Source organism: Colletotrichum costaricense (genome assembly GCF_030867565.1).
Source record: "Colletotrichum costaricense strain IMI 309622 chromosome Unknown Scaffold_24.1, whole genome shotgun sequence".
Taxonomy (NCBI): Eukaryota; Fungi; Ascomycota; class Sordariomycetes; order Glomerellales; family Glomerellaceae; genus Colletotrichum; species Colletotrichum costaricense.
In genome coordinates this window covers 318,472-336,099 of record NW_026848253.1, presented here as the reverse complement: position 1 = coordinate 336,099, position 17,628 = coordinate 318,472, and the positions used below count along the sequence as shown (strand labels likewise).

General features: G+C 53.9%; 8 protein-coding genes across 8 annotated transcripts; 4 read left to right on the top strand and 4 right to left on the bottom strand.

Annotated features, from left to right (window-relative positions):
- Positions 1–197: 197 nt before the first annotated feature.
- CCOS01_15508 (alcohol dehydrogenase GroES-like domain-containing protein) lies at positions 198–1,682 on the top strand (the record flags this gene model as incomplete). The annotated part of the gene is made up of 3 exons (XM_060463647.1): positions 198–354; positions 419–651; positions 714–1,682. 3 exons carry the CDS (start codon positions 198–200, stop codon positions 1,680–1,682), a joined length of 1,359 nt encoding a protein of 452 aa, XP_060305791.1.
- Positions 1,683–2,417: 735 nt separating this feature from the next.
- On the bottom strand, positions 2,418–2,720 carry CCOS01_15507 (uncharacterized protein; the record flags this gene model as incomplete). The annotated part of the gene is made up of 1 exon (XM_060463646.1): positions 2,418–2,720. The coding sequence occupies one exon, from the start codon at positions 2,718–2,720 to the stop codon at positions 2,418–2,420; it is 303 nt and encodes a 100-aa protein (XP_060305790.1).
- A 1,283-nt stretch (positions 2,721–4,003) lies between these two features.
- CCOS01_15506 (uncharacterized protein) lies at positions 4,004–5,766 on the bottom strand (the record flags this gene model as incomplete). Its single annotated transcript, XM_060463645.1, has 4 exons — positions 4,004–4,330; positions 4,389–5,242; positions 5,293–5,581; positions 5,641–5,766. 4 exons carry the CDS (start codon positions 5,764–5,766, stop codon positions 4,004–4,006), a joined length of 1,596 nt encoding a protein of 531 aa, XP_060305789.1.
- A 3,672-nt stretch (positions 5,767–9,438) lies between these two features.
- On the top strand, positions 9,439–10,000 carry CCOS01_15505 (uncharacterized protein; the record flags this gene model as incomplete). The annotated part of the gene is made up of 2 exons (XM_060463644.1): positions 9,439–9,597; positions 9,827–10,000. 2 exons carry the CDS (start codon positions 9,439–9,441, stop codon positions 9,998–10,000), a joined length of 333 nt encoding a protein of 110 aa, XP_060305788.1.
- Positions 10,001–10,866: 866 nt separating this feature from the next.
- On the bottom strand, positions 10,867–12,162 carry CCOS01_15504 (fungal cellulose binding domain-containing protein; the record flags this gene model as incomplete). Its single annotated transcript, XM_060463643.1, has 6 exons — positions 10,867–10,941; positions 11,012–11,235; positions 11,298–11,413; positions 11,465–11,600; positions 11,668–11,935; positions 12,136–12,162. The coding sequence occupies 6 exons, from the start codon at positions 12,160–12,162 to the stop codon at positions 10,867–10,869; spliced, it is 846 nt and encodes a 281-aa protein (XP_060305787.1).
- Positions 12,163–12,253: 91 nt separating this feature from the next.
- Positions 12,254–12,718, top strand: CCOS01_15503 (uncharacterized protein; the record flags this gene model as incomplete). The annotated part of the gene is made up of 3 exons (XM_060463642.1): positions 12,254–12,310; positions 12,439–12,597; positions 12,674–12,718. 3 exons carry the CDS (start codon positions 12,254–12,256, stop codon positions 12,716–12,718), a joined length of 261 nt encoding a protein of 86 aa, XP_060305786.1.
- Positions 12,719–14,395: 1,677 nt separating this feature from the next.
- On the top strand, positions 14,396–16,020 carry CCOS01_15502 (cellulose-growth-specific protein; the record flags this gene model as incomplete). The annotated part of the gene is made up of 6 exons (XM_060463641.1): positions 14,396–14,459; positions 14,519–14,697; positions 14,877–15,084; positions 15,292–15,439; positions 15,655–15,709; positions 15,946–16,020. The coding sequence occupies 6 exons, from the start codon at positions 14,396–14,398 to the stop codon at positions 16,018–16,020; spliced, it is 729 nt and encodes a 242-aa protein (XP_060305785.1).
- Positions 16,021–16,482: 462 nt separating this feature from the next.
- Positions 16,483–17,401, bottom strand: CCOS01_15501 (uncharacterized protein; the record flags this gene model as incomplete). Its single annotated transcript, XM_060463640.1, has 3 exons — positions 16,483–16,863; positions 17,030–17,230; positions 17,291–17,401. The coding sequence occupies 3 exons, from the start codon at positions 17,399–17,401 to the stop codon at positions 16,483–16,485; spliced, it is 693 nt and encodes a 230-aa protein (XP_060305784.1).
- Positions 17,402–17,628: the final 227 nt, after the last annotated feature.

The following is a 17,628-nucleotide window of genomic DNA, read 5'->3' as shown; positions in this document are numbered from 1 at the left end:
TTCGGCTGGTTCGTTTGAGGCGTCTGGGCCCGGATGAGCTATTGGCTGCTTAGTTATGTGATAGTTGTCTTGTCTTCGTGATTTCCTATAAGGATCAATGATTCCAATGACTTGACAAGTGATTGTTAACAAATCTCGTAGACTCTTCTTGGCCTTCTTTCCAAACCTAAGAATTCATATCAGTAATCACGCACAAAATGGCTTCACAAGCAGCATACGCAGCCGAAAAGGCCATTGGCCACCAAGACGACGCCATCACCGCCCAGGATGTAACCGAGTACAGCGGAAACAAAGGTGACGACGGCGAGCTCATGAAGGCACTCGTATGGCAAGGCAAGAACAAGGTCGAAGTTGGTGAGTGATGAACAACCAGTGTTTGCCCCCCCTTGCAATCGTACATCCTAACCTCGCCGCCCAGTCACCGTTCCAAAGCCAAAGATTCTCGAGGCCACCGATGTCATCCTCAAGGTCACCGGCAGCACGCTCTGCGGCAGTGACCTCCATCTCCTCCACGGCTCCGTCGTCCAGATGAACAAGGGCGACATCCTCGGCCATGAGTTCTGCGGTGTCGTCGACCAAGTCGGATCCGCCGTCACCAAAGCACAGGTCGGCAAGCGCTACGTCGCCTCATTCCAAATCGCGTGCGGAAGTGTAGGTTTGATGTCTTCTTCGTAGACACTAATGAGTGTAGCAAGAAGCTGACAAAAGTCCAGTGCTTCTACTGCAAGCAAAAACTCTCCTCCCAGTGCGAGCGGACAAACTCCAACACCATGGAGAAGTCCATGTACGGCTCCCAAACGGCCGGCATGTTCGGCTACTCCCACTTCACGGGCGGCTTCGCCGGCGGCCAGGCAGAGTACGTCCGCGTGCCCCTCGGCGACGTCAACCTCCTCGCCATCCCAGACAACGTCCCCGACGAAAAGGCCCTCTACCTCTCCGACGTCCTCGCCACGTCCTACAACTGCGTCAAAGACACAGCCGTCTATCCCAACGACCAAGTCGCCATCTGGGGCGCGGGCCCCATTGGCCAAATGGCAGGCGCCTTCGCCCTCGACGAGGGCGCCTCCAAGGTCATCTTCGTCGACACTGAGCCGCGGCTCTCCTACATCAAGTCCAAGTGGCCCGCCGCGCACGCGGACAAACTGGAGCTCATCGACTACAAGACGCTTTCGCACGGCGTCACGAATAAGGAGACGGTCGTCTCGCGGCTGAAGGAGCTCTGCGGTGGTCGCGGACCAGATGCCGCGCTCGAGTGTGCGGCGGGTGAGTACCCCAAGGGCTGGCTGCACACGGTGGAGATCGCGCTCGGCGCGGAGACGGACACGAGCGAGATTGTCAACGAGATGATTGAGGGCGTGCGCAACTTTGGCAGGGCGGGCATCACGGGCGTGTATGTCGGGTACACGAACCACTTCAACATCGGGTCGCTGATGGAGCGCGGAGTGCGGCTCATCGGTAATGGGCAAGCGCCTGTTCATTTGTACTGGGAGGATTTGTTGAAGAAGATTCAGGAGGGCAAGATTGATGTGTACCAGATGCTCTCGCACCGCATCCGTCTTGATGACTTGGACAAGGTGTACTACAAGTTTGACAAGCATGAGGATGGTATCCAGAAGATTTTTGTCGAGACAAAGTTCTCGTTCCCTAGGGCGGAGGGATCTCCCGAGTTGACGACGTATTAGGCTAGAGGGTTGGCTAGAAGTATGAGTAACGTGGCTGTAATGAGATATGATGAACATTGCATTCGCGATTAGACTGTTCAAGCGTATTATGCTGTGTATGATCTAATCAACTTTCCCTATTTCAACGTACTCGACCTCGATGGCCTGTATATGATTTAGAATTAAGATGAGATATGACTTGAGCATACGCATCGAACAATAAATTCCGGCGCCACCAAGAACCACTGTCCGTGTCAACGTTGAATAAAGATTTCTTGATTATAGTGTCACTCACTGACTTCGTTATGGACGGATTGCAGACTGGAGAAGGATGTTAGACAGTCTCTGGGCCTGGATTAACTGTGCCAACCACATCTCGAAGCGAATACAAGCATGTCTCACCTTTCAGCAGTTGTTGATGGCTATACTTTCATCAGCCAGCTTGATGTCCAGGATCGTTCAAGCTTGGAAGCGACATCACCTTGCAAGGAGGGTAGCTCGTCGTGCTGCAGCGCTTTCTAGTTGATATCACACCACACGACGTGACACATTCTATAAGTATGTCCAGACTTGATGTAAGTAATCGTCGGATCCATTTCGGCCTAATCATCAATGTCCTCATCAACATATTGAATGACCATACAATAAACGGGCCCTCTTACCCCTTCAACAGCCCGCCGTAAACTATCCTCTCATCACCACAAAGATGATCCCACTAAATCAACAAACCCCCTCGCCGCCAACTACCTCTTTTCTCTACCGCCCCAGTCCACGCAGTTGTTCCTTCTTAATGTCATCAATAGTATCCCTCGACTCGACAGAAACCCTTGAAGTCATGCCCATCCGCTGCTCCCCAACAGATCCCTTGTTGTTCGTCCCATCTCTCGGCGTATACGCTGTCGGGAGAGGGTACTTTGACGTAGAGTATGGGGTGGAGGGGTACGATGTAGGAGCCGAGAAGATGGATTTCACGGCGGTGGAAAGTGAAGAAGACGACGAATCGGTCTTTTGTTTGGTGGTTTTGGTGTAGGTGTTGGGCATTGGGTATCGTGAAGCCATTGCGTTGGAAGTGGTCAGAGTGAAGTTGAGCTTGATGTGACAAGGTTTGGCTTTATAGACGTTGATGCTTAAGTGATGAGAATGATGATACAAGTCCGGGAAGACATCAAGCATAAGTTTGGCGACAATGCCTCCCTTTTATACTTTTCACCGCCGACACCTCTTCACCGACGCCCTTGACTGTTCACTTGACTCGGTGTTAAACAACGCAGATAGATCGCCGCCTTCCAGGCCGCCAATCATGCAACCGGCTGACATCCATCGCGACACCAACGGAAGCCTTGCCCGACGCCATCGCCCATGCAGCTGCCTGGGCTTACGATACCGGCATACCGGGAATATGAATTCCTTCTCGTCCCTTTCATCAAGATGGCGTCCGTGACGCATCACGCACGACACCAAAATCCAACCAAAGGGCGCAAAAGATTTCCCTCATGATGGCACGGCTACACTCCCCGCCAATCGTATCGAACCCAACGCCCGGCGATAAGCCGACGTTCAGCCTGTCCAACTGAGAAAGATGCACCCGACGTCACCAAAGAAAACTCACGACATGGGTACAAACTAAAGATAAGGTAAGTCCGTCAGGTGGGAAACAGCACGGGGGGCTGCCAGTACTTCCACATTGAGGTGTAAATGCCACACCCGGCGAGCTGGAGCCGGCAAGTCGGGAGGCAGAGTTTACGGGGGAAGCGGGAGATGGGGCCGGGGCTGTGTGGGTGAACTTCGCGTGATTGTCGGGCATTGGGGGAGCGAGGAACCCAAGTGCCGGGCCGGAGGACCAGTCGGGAGCGAGGGGTCGTGGGGCCGCGTGCTGCCGGGCTTGTGCCGTGCAGGGGGGTGAGGAACGCAGTCGTGCCGCGATCCGTCAGTGCCTGCTTGCGAAGATCACAAGACAAAAGTTTGTTTGTACGCGACCTATCGGCGGTTGCTGGCAATGTGATCTGCTTACATCGCCGACGTGCCCGCTTCGTGACGCATTCGCCAAGCGGTTGGATGCTCATGGCTGTCGTCTCTAAGCTGTGTGTCGCGGAGGCTGGATAGCCCGTCTGACATTCGCAAAACCCTACTTTCCGACTTGTAGCATTGGACATCACATCACCTGGCAAACTACAGCAGAGCGGATTGAATTTGAACTTTTTGGTGGTATCTTGAAGTAAATAGAAACATAGGTATCTTTCATCGCCCACCCTTCATGACAGACATTAAACTCTCGGTGGGGTTCATCTTATCAACCCCGCCTCGGCATCGCTATGCAGTAGAACCCCCACATCATCCTCTCTTTAAACACCAACAGTCTTCTCGTGGTGCGTAATGTCACCATCGCTGTTGGGCACCGCCTTGTCGCCCTCGGCGGCCTGGCGCTCGCGGAAGTTGGTGGCGGGTCTCCAGCCGACCGACTTGCTGGCGACGCTGACCTCGGCGTAGAGCTCCTCGACCTCCTCGAGGGTAAGACCCTTGGTCTCGTAGATGAAGAAGTAGACGAAGGCGATGCAGACGAAGCAGCACGCGAACCAGACGAAGAAGATCTTGGACTGCAGGTTGGCGTAGCCGTCGCCGTAGTTGACGAGGTAGGGGGTGCTGTAGGCAATGGCCCAGTTGAGAAGCCACTGTTCATATGTTAGCGTTTTCAGCTCGAATGTAGGAGAATTTCGTCGAGTAACTTACGTTGGTGGCGGTCGACAGAGACAGAGACTTGGCACGGGTCTTGAGGCCGAAGATCTCACCGTTGACAACCCACGCGAGCGGACCCCAGGTAGAGGCGAAGAAGAAGATGTAGACGCAGACAAAGGCGATGGCGGCCTTTTGCGCGGGCAGGTTGTACACGATAATGTTGCCGGCGTCGTCCTGGCCCGTGGTCAAGGTTCCCAGCATGGCGACGAGGAATTGCGAGACGCACATGCCGACGGCACCCCAGAGAAGCAAGGGGCGACGTCCCCAGCGGTCGACGGCCCACATACCGGGAAGAGTCGAAGCGACGTTGATGGACGAGGTGATCATACCGATGACAAAACCGTTGGAGAAGCCAGAGTTTTGGAAGTACTGCGTTCCGTAGTAGAAGATGAAGTTGATACCGGTCAGCTGCTGGAGCGCCTGGAGAGCGCAGCCGGTGAACTGGCGCTTGAGGACGGGGGGCTTGAAGCAGTCGAGGTAGCTACCGGTGCCGATGGTGGCCTCGTAGTCGTTGTTGGCCTTGATCTCGGCAATCTCCTCGGCGACGTAGGGATCGTTCTCGGGAAGGCGGCGGATCTTGGCCAAGGCCTTGGTGGCGCGGTCAATGTGGCCCTGCTTGATGAGGAAGCGAGGCGTCTCGGGCAAGAGAAGCATGCCGAAGAAGAGGATGAGAGACCAGGCAAACTGGACGGCGATGGGGATGCGGTAGGATCCAGTGTCCTGGCGGGCGTGCGTTGCGTTGTTAATGATGGCAGCCAGGAGCAGACCGATGGTGATGGCCCATTGGTAGGCGCCGACGATGGCACCACGAATCCACTTGGGGGCGGTCTCAGATTGGTAGAGGGGGACTATTCACGGTTAGCAGAGGTTCTTCATGACGGAGAAGAATAATGCTGACCCAGGGCGGAAATCAGACCGACTCCGAAACCGGCGAAGAAACGACCGGCCAGGAAAAGGGGAATGGCAGTAGCAACGGTCTGGAGAACAACACCGAGGTTGAAAACCCAGCACGAGGCGACGAGGGCCATGCGACGTCCGATGGTATCGGCGAGGAAGGGGGAGGCCAGGGCACCGAAGAAAGTGCCGGCGGAGAGGATGGAGACGATGGCGGATTCTTGGTCGGGCGAGACGTCCTTGTTACCGGCGGTGTTCACGTAGCCGGTGCTGAAGAGGCGTTGCCAGTAGGACTGTCGAAAGGTGGTTAGTTTGTACGTCTTTTACCAAGGTGTTGGGAATCAAGACATACCATCTCGAGGATGCCGTTAATGGTACCGGTGTCATATCCGAAGAGGAGACCGCCAAAGGCGACGAAGAAGCCAATGGCAATGGCCGGCCAGGCCTTGCCTGGGACACCCTCAGGCTTGATACCCATGATGACGGCGGGCTACGGTATCTGGTTTGAGTGTGATGTTGGCAATGTGAGAAGAAGAGGCCAAGCCGTGTTCAGCAGAGGGGATGCAGTTGCTCGGACTCTGCGTCTGAGAGGAAGAGTGTTGGGCAGTGAAAGGCTTGAGCGCGACGACGGAGAAGAAAGGAAGACATCTGGGGAAGAGATGGGAGGAAACGACGAGCATATAAAGTCGTCCCCAGAATGCGGTACGACGCGGAGCTCCCACATAACAGGAAACCTTCCCCAAGGTGGGGGAAAGTGGAAGAGGTGCCACGGTGCTACCGCATGTTACCTGAGTTACCCATTAGGACTTTTCGTGGTATCCGTACTCCGTAGGCGGGCCATGACAAGGCAACAAGGTTTCCTTTCTGCAAAGGGGGGGTGTAATTGACCTCAAGTTCAGACAAACCATGTGGAGAGACGTCCAACAGGTCAGGATAGGGCCGATGGACGATCACGAGGTGATGTTGGGATGTGGAGGGAGGAAGAAGGAGAGTGTGGGTTGACCGTGAGCTCGCGGAACCTAGTACCAACACATCAAGGCATCTGAGCTGCAAGAAACCAAGTATTGGGTACTTTGTACAATTGTGACGATCTCACGAGCGAGGTGGCAGGGGGAGGTAGACCATAAAAAAAACCAGAAACAATAAAACAGACTACCTTGGTGTATCCGCAGCCGTAAAGTCGCCAGTTTAGCCCGCCAGGTTTTCCCATGGGTCCCCCTCATCCCCCAGCAAATGTGAATGAGCCCCAGCAGGGGAATGGCCGGCGCTAGTCAGGTAAGAGGGTGTGAAGGAGAAGGGAGAGGGAGTGTGAGGGGGGAGACTCTACAGACTCTGGGGTAGCTCCGGTCGGTATTAGCAAGTGTTTCACAGCAATTGGACTCTTTCTCAGCGGCGTAATACGGAGGCACGCAGGCATATACTGTGTAGGTTGGTTCATACATAGGTAAGAGACGCGGACTGGCGGCAGATGTCTGCTCTACGCGCCTAGTCTACGGCTTGGCCCAGTCAGGCAAGGTAAAGATATCCGAGGCTGGATTTAAAGCAACGGGAAGGGCACATGAGCAACGCCCCCAACGGTTCATCGGACAAGCACTACAAGCCTACAAGGTAGGGCCAAGTCGACGTTGAACGGCGCGACCGACGTTGAATAGGTACAATGGGATTGTTTCCGCCCGATGGCATGGATACGGAGTGCGTGATCTTGGTAAAGTTGGGTGTGGTGGAAAAGTTTTTCTGGGTCGCATCGAGTGGCATCAAGTCGAATCTCGTGCATCCCCGCGAGTCGTTCGCCCAAGACTTTGGCAAAGGTTTTCTGGAGAACTGGAGGACATGGAGAAGATGGAGAAAGGGCGGGGAGCTTGGAGATTGCCAGGGCGTGGGCCGTGGGGCAGCTTTTCCTGGTGAGATAAAACACGCCCCTCCCTCCCTTCTGATGATTGTGTTCTATAGACTATCCGCAATGGTCCGATTCATTGTTGGTTTGCGTCTGTTTTTGGGTTCAACGTGGGCCTGGCATCGTGTAAGGTACCTAGACATCCATTTAGCTGGTGCCAAACAGAGTGGATGAAGTGTTGTGTTTACAGAGTAGTGGCATTGTATCGCAACTATTGCCCTTGATGCTGATGGTACCGGATCCGTACGAAGTAGAGACTTGCAGACTCGGGGATTTGTGATCGGTCAAGGTACACTGCTCGAGGTACTCCGCGGTCCAAGTAATCAGGTACCTGGAGGCTTCAGCCATCAAGCATCGAGGTGGAGTTTGAACGTGCGAAATGTGGGCGAGAAGAAGACGATGGGAGCGAGAGAATGTGCGGTTTGCGGCTCGCCAGCCAGTGACGGCGTAGCTTGTAGGTACGTACTGTGTAGTGGAAGCGGGCTGGGGAAACTTGAAAGTTGTGTGGAGACCCCACAACGGTCACGCCGCGTCGCCGCCCGAGGGCATCGCTTAGGGATACGTACTCTTTCTCAATGTGGAGTTGCGGACTCTCGGCGATCCAATCAGCCAAGCAGATCGCCTGAGCTTGGAAGGAAACAAGCAACGGCCAAGGAAGTCGCGACTCTTCACTTTCTCTCTCTCACTTGGTTACTGAGGTGCTGTCTGCCTCGAATGAGATCTTTCGATGGATGAGCTTACATAAGGAGGCACGCAACTCGGAAAGCAACTAACAATGCAGCCAAGACCCGCCGTGGCCAGCTTCGCCAACTGCCGTCTTCACAAGCTCACAGCGTTTGCTTCCGTTCAAGGCTTGATTGACGATGGACATGGCCATTCTCGCCCAGCTTCTTCCTCTCACCTCATGCATCGTGTCACCCTCGTGATCTGCGGCGAGTCCTGCCCAGTCAATTCGAGACATCTGACATGCTGCCCTACACCGTAGCATGTTCCCGACTCACTGGGTCATGGCAATCATCGCCTGGCCTCGGCTCAGTCTCACTCTCCTCTCAGTGTCGTTCCCCAAAGTCTCACTTTCATTTAGTGAGCTTTCCTACGAGCGTGAGTGAGAGACAAGTGAGACGTAAGGTGAAGGGACCCTGGCCATGATCGACTGAAAAAGTCGAAACTCACTTTCGGCCCGTTTCCTCGCAGCTGCCCCGTCAATACCTTAATGTGCCCACGCTCCTCCCCTGCTCACCTCTCCACGTTGGATCCGCAGCTTCTCGTACTGGCTGCTCTCATTCGCTGCGCATTCACCACTTCATCTCCAACGCTATTTCTTTCGCTGCTACTCTTTACAAGATTTCCACCTTCATCGTCAGCTGCGACATGAAAGTTTTTGTTCATCTTCATTTTTTGTTTAATGAACCATGATACTTTTAGTTTTCATTCACGATGGCATCAGGGCATAATCGAAATTGACACATTCGCTCAAATGAAATTACTAGCAAACCACTCAAAAGTGTTTGCTGCAAGCATAATCCGTCACCAGATCGCCGAATCGCAAAAAGACGTCAGTGGCTTTATTCGGAATTCACCGACCATCTTTCATTCGGCCGCCCTCACACCATCTCGACGCTCGCCGTCTCCGCGTCTCCACCCCTCAACCGGCGCCCGTTATTGCCCGCGCCTATGTGGTATACTCGCCGCCATGAACTTGACTGTACTCGAACGGGTACAGTACTCTGCTATGTGGACTTTTCTGCATTCAATACCTACCAAGTATCGTGCGGCGTGCCTGTCCATCCCGTCGGTTCGGGTGACAGCTGCCATTACAGCATTGACTTCCGTACGAAAGTCTCGTAAGATCACGACTACTGTCGACAATGACTCTCATCCCAGCCCAACGTCTCCATCCGGACCGATGCCTGTCAAGTCTTGTCAGATCGGCCGTGTTCCATAATCTCGCTCTTTTAAGCGCCTCATCCCCAGTCGCCCACATTCCCGCTACCTCTCTCGGCGCTTCTTCGTTGTCTTTGCCCCGGGCTCCATCCCGGCTTCGGCCAACAATCCTGGCGCAAAACGCCGCAAACCCACGACGACTTCACTTGAGCCGCCCATGCTCCTACACCCTTAACGACTCCTCGCAATCGATTTACAGACGTCGTTCGATGTGCTAGCCTTTGTAGGCACTTCTCGTGTTCCCAACAACCTCTCAACATACATCACCACCACCTTTCACCCCATCATCATCACCCGTTAGCCAACGACCTAATGCACAGCACAGCGCGCCGCAACGTTGACAGGCCGCTTGGCAGCGAGAATGGGCTCCGTCTCGGACCTGAGACGCCTCATTTGCGGGCGCTCGCGCAGTTCTCGCTTGCGAATATACCAGTAGTCCCACCAAAGGCCCGATATCTCCAGAAACGCGGGGTTCTTTCTCTCCGCCAGCGCGCCTTTGCTGGAGGATCCTCGCGTATCGAACTATCAATGGCTATCCCTAGCTCGCCCGCAATCGAGCGCCGACGCCTCCTCGGTTTGACGGGGCTTTTCCCCTCGAAACACCATACAAATTTTGAAATGGCTCCAACGCCTCCTGGGAAATGCGGCAACAGAAAAGAGTCCAACTTTCAACCCAGCTAAAGCGCACTTGAAATAGTAGGTTTACGACCTCGCCTACCGTGGCGTGGGAGAGTGTGGAGGGAGGCTCAAGATGCGTTCGCGCGTATGGACCAACAGCAGAGCCGCTGCCGCTACTGCTCTTCCAATGAAGAGGATCGCCACCGTGCCGGCTACGCGGCCTCGAATGACGGCCGGTATCGCTATGCTCACATGATCAACTCGAGGGGCTACAGGCTGGCCAGGCACCGGCCTCAGCGTTCCCGGGACTTTGGCCTGCTGCGGGCGGTGAGGCCAGACTGGTCTCTTTCCGGGGAAGCACCGCGGGGGCCGATGGGTCGTCCCCGTGTCTCTGACGGCCCAGTGGCTACAGAAACGGCGGGCTGGGTACGGGGTTGGTGATCTGACCGATTTCTGACCTAGTCTTCACGTACCCCTCAACTGCGCATCACGAGACAACGCGGAGTCTGGAGAAGCCTGCTTGCTCCAGAATCCAGAATGTAACGAGCTTCCACACATGCCACGCGCGGACCTGTAGGGAACCCGAGCTGGAGCCTCCATCGGTCAAAAGCCGCCCTGTGTGAGGGTCGAGATCTGGTAATCGGCCCGTTGCATAAATCCCCGACAAGGTGCATAAATCTGATAACCACCGTCTTGGTATCGCATGGCCTTATCGTTGAGAATCAGGGGCCTCGAATATTTTGGTTCAATTTGATGCCTGATTTGAGGATAGAGCTGATCGCTGGGGAAAAGTCAAGGTCGAATGCTCAAAATCTCGTCGTTCTTGATAAAGTCATCAAAAGTTCGGCCCTGACTTACTTAGACTTGGAAGTCCTGAGAACGCCAAGTGGCACACGACAGCGAGTCACGGCTCTTAGTTGAGGAGAAAGCAAGCTGCCAGAGGAACGAACACAAGCTGTGTAAAGAGTGTCTCAATGTGGCATTATCAAGCTCTCCAACTGATTTATTCCCCGCCACGGAACCGGACGAGAATGATGAGGCACGCCTAATGCCACGACCCCTTTCATCAATCACGAATCCACAGCTCAGCAAGTCCACTGCGTAATCGTCAGTCTTTACAAATCAAGCCATATAAGTACGCAAACTTACCTCCGCACCACCAGGGGCCACATACGACGTGAACCCAGGCTGGTAGATCTGCAAGTGTACACGTCAGCAAACCACAACACAGCATAACATCACTTTCCACCACAGGGAGGACGCTCACGTTGACAGTATACCCGGGGTCAGTATCCTTGAAAGCACCAGGAATACTCAGAGTCGGCGCAAACGAGCTCGCGGAGGCGGTCGAGCCCGTGACGTTGATCTGCGCGCACGAGATGTAGAACTGCGGGATGCCGGCCGGGTAGGGGTTGTGGATGCCCAGCTGGTGGACGCGCAGGAGGTACTCGCCGTTAGGAAGGCACGTCGGGATCTTGTACTCGTAGGTTTCTAGGTGCTGGTGGTCAGTTCAATCCTTGACGGGTAGGAATTTGATGAGGTGAGTATCGTACGTCTCATTGGCCAAGTTGCCTGACCGTTGCTAAAGGTCGGGAGGAAGTCTTTGAACTTGGCCCATTTTCCGGACCCGTCGTAGTCTTGGACGTGAGAGGGCGCTTTGGACAGGAAGCTGGACGTCTATCAGCGAAAGCTACTGTGCATTGGACGCGTAAGTACTCACAGCGAGATGGGGCCCTGGTGGTAGACGGCCGTGTCGAGGGTGAAGGTGAAGGCGTCGCCGGGCTTCACGTTGACAACCGTAGTCTGGGCACCGCTGGCACCGCCGACGTTGCATCGCAAATCGTTCGAGGCGAGGTCTATTGGGCCGATCAGTTTCTTCTGTCCCTTCCAGAAACACGCAGATCAAGTGATGAGGGCACGTACCAGTAACGGGAGAGTTGTAGTTGGTGTTCTTCCGAATGTGCTGGAAGACGTCGTACTTTGTGGACCCCACGGACAGCTGCTGGAAGATGTAGTGCCCAGAGACTTCCGATACGGCTGCCGAGAGGACGGCGGCGGCGGTGAAGAACTTCATGGCGTCGGATCCGTTAGGTTGCGTCTGGTCAGAGAAGACGAGCGTATATTCGGAGCAGGAGCTAACTCGGAAGAAGGATGAAGATGATGAGGGAACCACGTCTACGGGCTCTTGGCTCTGTGCTCATCATTTAAATGGGATACTGGACGTTCTGCCATTTTCCTTCGCCAGGTCGTAGTGAGACGGCTCGGAAGCTCAGCTTCCCTGATGCTACTCTGGAGAGCAGTCATGATTGGCAAGGGGGTCAATCAACCTTGGTAATCAACAAGACCCTCTACGCGGCAACGATGAGAGGTGGGATTACTTCGGCTGTTGACGGGTCTCCGGTACATGGCCCCGAGCATGGTGTATCGCGTGATGGGCGGTTTGCTCTGACTGCCAGGAGACGGTACCAGATGCTATGTTGACCTGGTTGTGCCCAATATGCGTCAGCCAATGCTAAGCCGTGTTGTCGGACCACGAGACTCGGTCTGGAATGGTAACGGATCAGTGGTCCAGGGCTTACTTCGTGTGTCTAACTGAGCTCTTAGAGGCACCCAGAACTATCCTTAGACGGTGGCTACCTCTCTTGAACAAGATCTTCTGGATGATTCGGCGTGCTTAACAGTGACACGTCTTAGCTCACCGAGGCTATCTGTAAGACTACACGCTCCATCACTGATGCCTCCTGCAAGCAAGTGAAAACTCGCAAAGAACCACATCTCGAGCACACGGCGGCGTTGGATCTCGACAGCGATGATGAAAGTCATGTAGCCACCGGCAGAAGTCGTGCATGGCACGTGAGCCGTTCATTTGCCGGAGGTGAAATGCACCCCAGACTCTGTACTCTACTTAAATTAAGCTTGTATGGAATAGCATTTTAGCCGTGTAGATCACTTGGCAAACGTCGGCCTCGGCTGAATTCATTGTTGCTGAGAAGCGTTGCCTATAGTAGTTTGATGTGATCACTACAACGGATTGTAGAAAGAGGAAGGTGACTCTAGAAAATATTGAAGGGCACTGAGAACAGACATCTTTCCCGCATTCCTTTGGAGCTTCTGGTTCAAGTGCTGGCGGCTAGAGCCGTGGGCAGTGATAGTCTGGACTCACAGCATATAGTGCTCTTACCGCTTTACCGCCATAATTGCGTATCTCGCGATATTGATTGTATATCAGTCGACAGTCAGTCCAGTAGTATCTGCTTTGAGATTGAGAGTACTCCGAGCGGGTGATTTATATTAACATCAAACTCCTTTTTGAAGCTATCCAGGATCGTGAAACGGAGTCTCCCGGAGCCACAGCCTCCGGGCTCTAAACGGTACATGTTCTTTCCCTCCGATCACTGATGTATTAACTTTATGCCACTGACCAGTAATCAATCCAACTCATCAGAACCGCTTCCAGTCAAATTATGACAGTAATACAACAGAAGAGCATGGGGATGGCCTCAGAGGGAGTATATCAATTTGATTCCAGGACTGACTCATCTCATAAGAATTAGGACTGAACAAAGAAGACGGACAGAGTCATATGAAAGCGTTCACCGCACGATCAACGGCTTTCCATAAGGCTAGAGTATCTCAGGAGCACGTTCAATCTCCCCGCCCGGAGCGAGAAAGCGGATCGATCACCGGCCCGCCCGGGAAGCGGACCATGCTCACCCCCTTGCTCTTCGGGATCAGAGCTTCCGCTACCCCCGCAGATAAGGCGAATTGTACCCACGTTCACGCCGAGTAGTATCGCAGGCTTTATATTTGACCGCTTTATTAGAGTTTTGATTCCGGATCGGAGAAATAACAAAAGTTTCGTACGGATAGTCTATTGTATGCGGATGAGTAGTATATTTGCAAAGCTGCCGTGACCTTAGTTATAGTCGGCCCGTTACTTGATGATGTCAACAAACGACGAATCTCGTGACGAGAGATGAATGGCTGCGAATAAGAGGCAATGAAAGTGTGCTTACTGTTTTGCGCTGTGATCTACAAACAGACGGGTGCCCGCCAACCCAGTTGGTTTGGCTTTACCGCAATAAGCGCTTTGGAAACGCCCTTTGAATGATTTTTTTCCAGTATTTTCTCCGCTTTGATGACATGGGAAATTAATCCTTCAGGGCGCCGAAAAGTGAGAGCGAACCAGTCGATGGACACACAAGACTTGGAGCCCTTATAGTAGATCACATTCTCTACGTGTAAGCGACACTGAGTGTAGCCCACCATTTACATAGGTTATCACGACGGAAGCAGACTCTGGAAAAAGCGCCCTACGACGCAGCAAGCTAAGATGAAAGGCCTCGGCTCTCGTGTGATGCGGTAGAATTCACCGGCTATATCCAGGCCTGTAACATCGTCACGTCTCGGCAATCTAATCTCGACACCCCTTGATGTGTATTAGGCAAGTAGCGGACGAAGCTCAGTGTAGTCTAAGCTACTCGATGGGTCTCAGGGGTAATTTCTACGGGACATGTTGTAAATCGGTTTCTCGATGACTTTAACTATCGAGCATCGTCCTGGCGGCTGACAGCCTTGAGCTGCTGTTGAAATGTTGACGGAAACCCTTACCTTTCAGTAACTTCTAGGATCGTTTACCTTAGGTCTCGAAATGAAGGCCTTCATCGCAATCCTTACGACGTTTGTCGCCCTGAGCGAACTCGTCTCTGCCCACTGTGAGAAGCCCAAGAAGTGAAGAGCGTCCCATCCCGAACTGACAGTGCTCCCCAACTAGACCGCTTCACGAGCCTCGTGGTCGGGGGCGTCAACACAGGGGAATACGTCCATGTCAGGCGCAACACAAACTACAACAGCCCCGTCACAGACGTCCTCAGCAAAGACATCGTCTGCAATGCTGGCGGCCTCTCCTCCGGCCCGGCGACGCAGATCGCCACCGTCGCGGCCGGTTCGACCGTAAATCTTTCTCTTCTTCCTCTTCCTCCTTCTTCTCACATCTTCACGCCCCACGATCCGCCTTCCTATTCCTCACCCCCTCCCCGTTTCCGTGTCTCCATGCTCAAGATACCTTACACCCGAAGATCCGCGGGTCGATACGAGTCGAGAAGACTCACTAACCAACGCACTCTCTGCAGGTCGGTTTCGCAATGGACCAAGCAATCTACCACGACGGGCCTGTCATCGTCTGGCTCTCGCCCGCCGCGGGGTCCAACGTCACGACCTACGACGGCAGCGGTCCCTGGGCAAAGATCTGGGAGCTAGGCGCGCAGACAGGCAACGGGCAGATCAAGTTCCCCGCCTCGAACCAGGCGGGCTTCAACTTTCAAATCCCCTCATGCACACGTACGTCACGACATTTCCTTTCTGTCGAATGGTCAAGTGGTGGACTTACTCGTGCAACATGGTGCTTGCTGCTTTCCCCAGTAGTGGCCTCTCATCCGGGACTATGCAGCCGTGATCACCGTTGATCCCCACGGACGGGCACTCAACGCCCGCCCGTGTGTGATGTATGTATATATGGCTGGGCCGCGGAGTACTGACGGAGTCTAGCCCCGGGAGAGTACCTCCTCCGCATCGAGCAGATTGGACTACACTCCGCCAGTGCCAAGGCCGGAGCCCAGTTCTACATCTCGTGCGCCCAGATCAAGGTGACGGGATCAGGGAGCGGCACTTCGTTCTCGCCTACTGTCAGATTTCCGTGAGTTTGTCTCCTTAACTTCCATGTCATTCACAGATATGTCCAGCCTTGTTCCCATGTTCAATGCTCCCAATTCCAACGCCTCCCCACACCAAAGGCAACTCCACCTGCAGGGCAGGGCGGCGGGCGGCTCGTTCTCGTTTAAAGAAAAAAAAATGTCGCGATGGAACCTTGATAGGATTTGGCAGGTGTGCTAATCTCCGCGTATCACCTAGGGGCGCATACACTGGCGACGAGCCCGGTATCTTGATCAACATCTACTACCCTGTGGTGAGTTCTCTCGTGCGCAGACCTTTCCGCGCCCACGCGGAAAAATAAAAGTGAAGTCATCGTGAGCGAGTCGTGCTGATGTCTTGGCGGGGTCGAAAAATAGCCAACAACTTACACCGTACCGGGAGGACCTGTGGCAAAGTGTTGATCCAGGCCCTTCGTCCGTGTCATTTAATGGCGAGGGTGACGCAAAAAACACATTTTCCTTCACGATAGCCATGGTTGTTGGGTATTAGGGTTTCCGCGGTTTCCACGGCGCGGGCAGCGTGCGTGGCTGGTTGGCTGGCCGTGCCGCTTTGTATAGTCTGTAAGGGAGGTGGATTAAGATGGATACGAGAAGATCCAAAACAGAGACAATATTGGATTTGATTGAATTTTTTTCATTTGTTTGATTCATCTACCAAAAAGCTTCGTGAAATACACGAACTTGGCAGAGGTGTTGGGCATGGCTGCCGTGTCGAGACTCTCGTGTCCCGATAATAATTATCTTTAAAAAAAAAAAAAAAAAAGGGTACTGAGTAAAACACCAGACTCCATTCGCAAAAAGTCCCAAAGAGTCGCTCGTTCGATCCTGAAGCCATCCATAAAAACAGGGAAATACCCCCCACTCTAGAAAGCCCTATCAAGATCGTCAAAAGAGAACGAAGGAAAAAATGAGACAATAGAGCTCCCATAAGTCGTTATCCCCGTAATCACCGGCTCCCAATACCCGGTCTCAAATCCCGATTCTGACGATTCATTCCCCCCTCTTCCGCAGCTCGCTGGATTCGCGATCAATAGGGACTCCACAACTTATCGGGGCTCCCGGGATAGTCGAGATATGACTCGGGGACGGGACTCGAGGTCGAGACGGGAGGAGGGACAATGCGGTATGCGTCGAGCGCAGACATATCCAATGCCAAGCTTCCGGCCCCGTCGTTGGCATTGATGTTGCTCATCAAGTCCCACGCCGGAGCCTGCCCCGCAACAGCAGCAGCAGACATCTGCTGGCTCGCGCGGAGTCTGTAGCACTCGTTGGCCAGAAGTCTGTAAGCACAGCAGAGCGCGTCGTTCTTCTGACTCATGTCCTGGATCTGGGCCTGGAGCTCCTCGAGACGGGACTCCTTGCGCTTTCGGTAGGCGCGCTGGTTGGCGCGGTTCTGGGCGCGGCGCTTCTATACGGGGAGGAAACGTGGTCAGCCTCTTTTTCCTTATTTGCATTCTTTCGGATGCGGCCCGCGGGAGATGAAGACCGGGGAGCCGATGCCCGCCAAAAAACGGGGCTCATGCCACGGACCCGGGGAGGATAATGCAGACTGGGAAGCCGGGGGAACAACTTACTGATAGCACTGACTCGCTGCAGTTCTTATATCTGTTGCCCCGTCTTCCTTTCTGGGGCTTTGAAGACTCTTCGGATCCGCTGGTGGGGGAGTGTGCGTCATCGTGCGAGTCTTCTGCCTTGCTGTGATCGATGCTGGAGGTCGGGCTGTGAGGGCTAGACCATAATGACGTCGGAGTGCAGTAGCCGTTCTCGTTGGAGTTCTGTTCGACTTGTGAGTTTCAAGAGTCTCATCTGTGTTGTCTGGCAGGCTGTAGACATACGATGCGTGAGGCGAACTGCGCGGCGATGATGTCGTAGGGGGTTGTGCCAGCCATTGAGGAGAAGTCGACGGGCATGGCGTATGGCGGGAGTTCTGGTGATGTGCTGTCCATTGCGTAGATGTGTGTTTTGGATACTCTTCCCGACCTCGTTGTTGACGATGATTCACAGTAGATGAGATGGTTCGTGAGATTGGTGTGGCAATACAAGGATCACGGTGACGTTGATGTATGGCGAGCTAGTGTGAGAACTGAGAATAGTGTTGTAGATGGATCTGTGGGATGAAGAGGCGAAGAGGGAGGCGTGGAGGTGGAGGGCAGTAGCGTGATCGAGGAGGCGA